General features: G+C 39.1%; 1 protein-coding gene across 1 annotated transcript in view; it reads right to left on the bottom strand.

The window, feature by feature from the left end:
• Positions 1–2,500, bottom strand: part of LOC138031213 (fibroblast growth factor receptor-like 1) — an 18,008-nt gene that overhangs the window by 13,382 nt on the left and 2,126 nt on the right. The window contains exons 3-4 of the mRNA XM_068878887.1: positions 1,267–1,542; positions 543–923 (exon numbers count right to left, since the gene is read on the bottom strand). Of these exons, the coding sequence (XP_068734988.1) occupies positions 543–923; positions 1,267–1,542 (657 nt within the window). The remainder of the gene's footprint in view (positions 1–542; positions 924–1,266; positions 1,543–2,500) is intronic.

Below are 2,500 nucleotides of genomic sequence, written 5' to 3' on the forward strand. Positions count from 1 at the left end.
TTCGCTTTCACTATTTGTAAAGTTCGACAACTTGAGAAATGTGCGAATTCAACACAAAGATCACAATCGCCCAACCCTTGAGGTTGACCGTTGTTTTTGCGAAGTCAAAAATTACAAACCGATGACATAGTGCGTAGTGTTATGAAATAGTGCGCTTATATCATGAGTGCTCTTCCCACAACAACAGCAACAACAACAAAAAGAAACAGCAAGTGAAGGTAGTTCCTGCACAATTTCGTTTGTGTGGAACCAGTGCTTTCAAAGGCAGTTCCTTCAGATATTGTTTCAACTCACGTATTACGATCGGGGACTGCCCCTACGGTACAACCATTGATATCTGATTTAAATCAAGACTCACGGAAACCGGCGTGTGTTTGTCTCCCTCGTTGACTCTTACCCTAAATACGTTTCAGCTTATTAAAGCGAGTTATGACGTTGTAAAGTCTCACATTTGCCTAAAGCCTGCAACATTTTTTTTCTTAGGAACTGCTTGAAAAAGCATACTGAAACGTCCAAGCATGCCATAAAGATTTTTGGCTTACCTGACGGGCTTGACGGTTCCTCATATTTCATGAGCAAAGCACTGCTGTAAGCAAATCCAATGTGGTTACTCACATAGCAGGTGTAGAGTCCAAAGTCGTCATCGTCTACATTGTTGATATTTAACTGTACACCATAACTTTCACCAACTTGGATAAACTTATAATAGTGTGGATCAATAAGCTTGTATAGTCCGTTGCATTTCAAAGTCTCATTATTCATTTTTGGCTGAGATGTGATGGATTTGTCCCATTTCAACCATCTGAAATCTGGAAGCGTGCCACTGACCAGAACAATGCACTCCATTGTTGCATTATCCCCAACTTTGGCAATCGCGTTTCTTGGCAGGCCGTTTTGCAGAATGGGCTTTGATCGTGGCTTGGCTATCGGGATAGATAGGAGAAGAAGAGTTAGGCAAGTCAGCAAATGGCCTTGCCTCATTTAGGGTAGCATCCTACGAGAAACGGTTTTTTTTTTCAAAGTCAAAGTCAACCTTTATTGATCGACGGTTAATCCTTTAGGAAATTACATTTCAATAATTAAGATAATTAATGGGAACTTGTAAGTGATCGATAAATCATTATGCGACATCCGGGTGTTCGGATTCAGATCAACGCTTTTTGAGCACGTAGTCGTAAGCTTTTCGTTACAATTTCGTTTATTTTCAATTGTATGCTGAAATAAAAAAAAAATAAAAAAACACTGAATAGGGTTACATGTACTTACCAACCACATTAAGCACATAAGTGTAGTTTATACGGCCATATGGATTGGTAACTATGCAAGTATACTCCCCAGCATCGTCAAGATCTAGGTTTTTTAGTTTCAAGTACCACAGTGAGGAGTTAAGATATGGATCCTTTCGTCTTGATAGTAGCCTCTGACCGTCTTTAAACCATTTGTAATGTAGAGGCGGTGCTCCAACAGCTTTACACTTCAACCTCACTCTGTGTGAGGCTGGCCAAGCTCTGTAACCTTTGTTAATGAAGGATGGTGGTGCACCTTAAATGGGAACAACACCATTGTCAGCACAACGCCGAAAAGGCAAAAGCTTACTACCATATTTAGTTTCAACGAATAAAATGATATATGAAATGAATCATGTATTGAACTGCGGATGTGGAATCAAATGAAGCTATGTTCCTCGCAGTCATGAACGCAATTGCCAAAATTGTGTTCATAACTGCGAGGATCTTAGCTTCACTTGATATTTAGTTTTTTCACAATTTTTACATCGATATATTACGTTATACAGTTCTACGACGTTTGATCTGCTTAAATGGTCGTCTTCGAAAAGGAAAACCGCTCCTGTAAGACTGTACAAAGGAGCTTGTTCTGGAATGCAATCTATCTTATTTTTTGTTGAATTCATAACCAGTTGCACAGCCTCTTCAAGCCAGGCAGCTTGGTTTGAGGGTGCAACTGCCTATATTTGATGTCCAGAGATAAATGTTCGGAAAATCAATAGACTGGAACGATATGTTATCGTGGACTACTTTCTTATCAATAAAATTACTGTCCACCTACTCTTTTCTTGCAACCGAATTGTTGGCACTTGAGTTGTTGGTAGAGGAGGTGAACTGATACCGAAGACTGTACAGTCAGATGATAATTAGTGTCTACAGCTACATTGGCCACCTAGAACGTCAGTCTGAAATAGCGTGATTGTATTTCTTTCATTAAAAGAAAGAGCAAAGGACAACGTTTATTTTTTGTGACAATTTTCAGGTCAGCGATATCCACGCTGGGTCAGATGAGCAATTATATTTACAGCTAAGTACTTAGGTTAAAATTGTATTTGCCGAATAGGTTATGGTGGCTCAAACCAGTTTCAAAACTATTAAGAGACCTTGTTATTAGAAGGGTTGACACTACAACACTTTATCAGGTAACAGCAATGTTATGGTACCATATGAAACACCAATTATTGCTGAACAAGATGCAGTCATTTTTGTGACTT

Source organism: Montipora capricornis, chromosome 14 (genome assembly GCF_036669925.1).
Source record: "Montipora capricornis isolate CH-2021 chromosome 14, ASM3666992v2, whole genome shotgun sequence".
In the NCBI taxonomy this organism is placed as follows: domain Eukaryota; kingdom Metazoa; phylum Cnidaria; class Anthozoa; order Scleractinia; family Acroporidae; genus Montipora; species Montipora capricornis.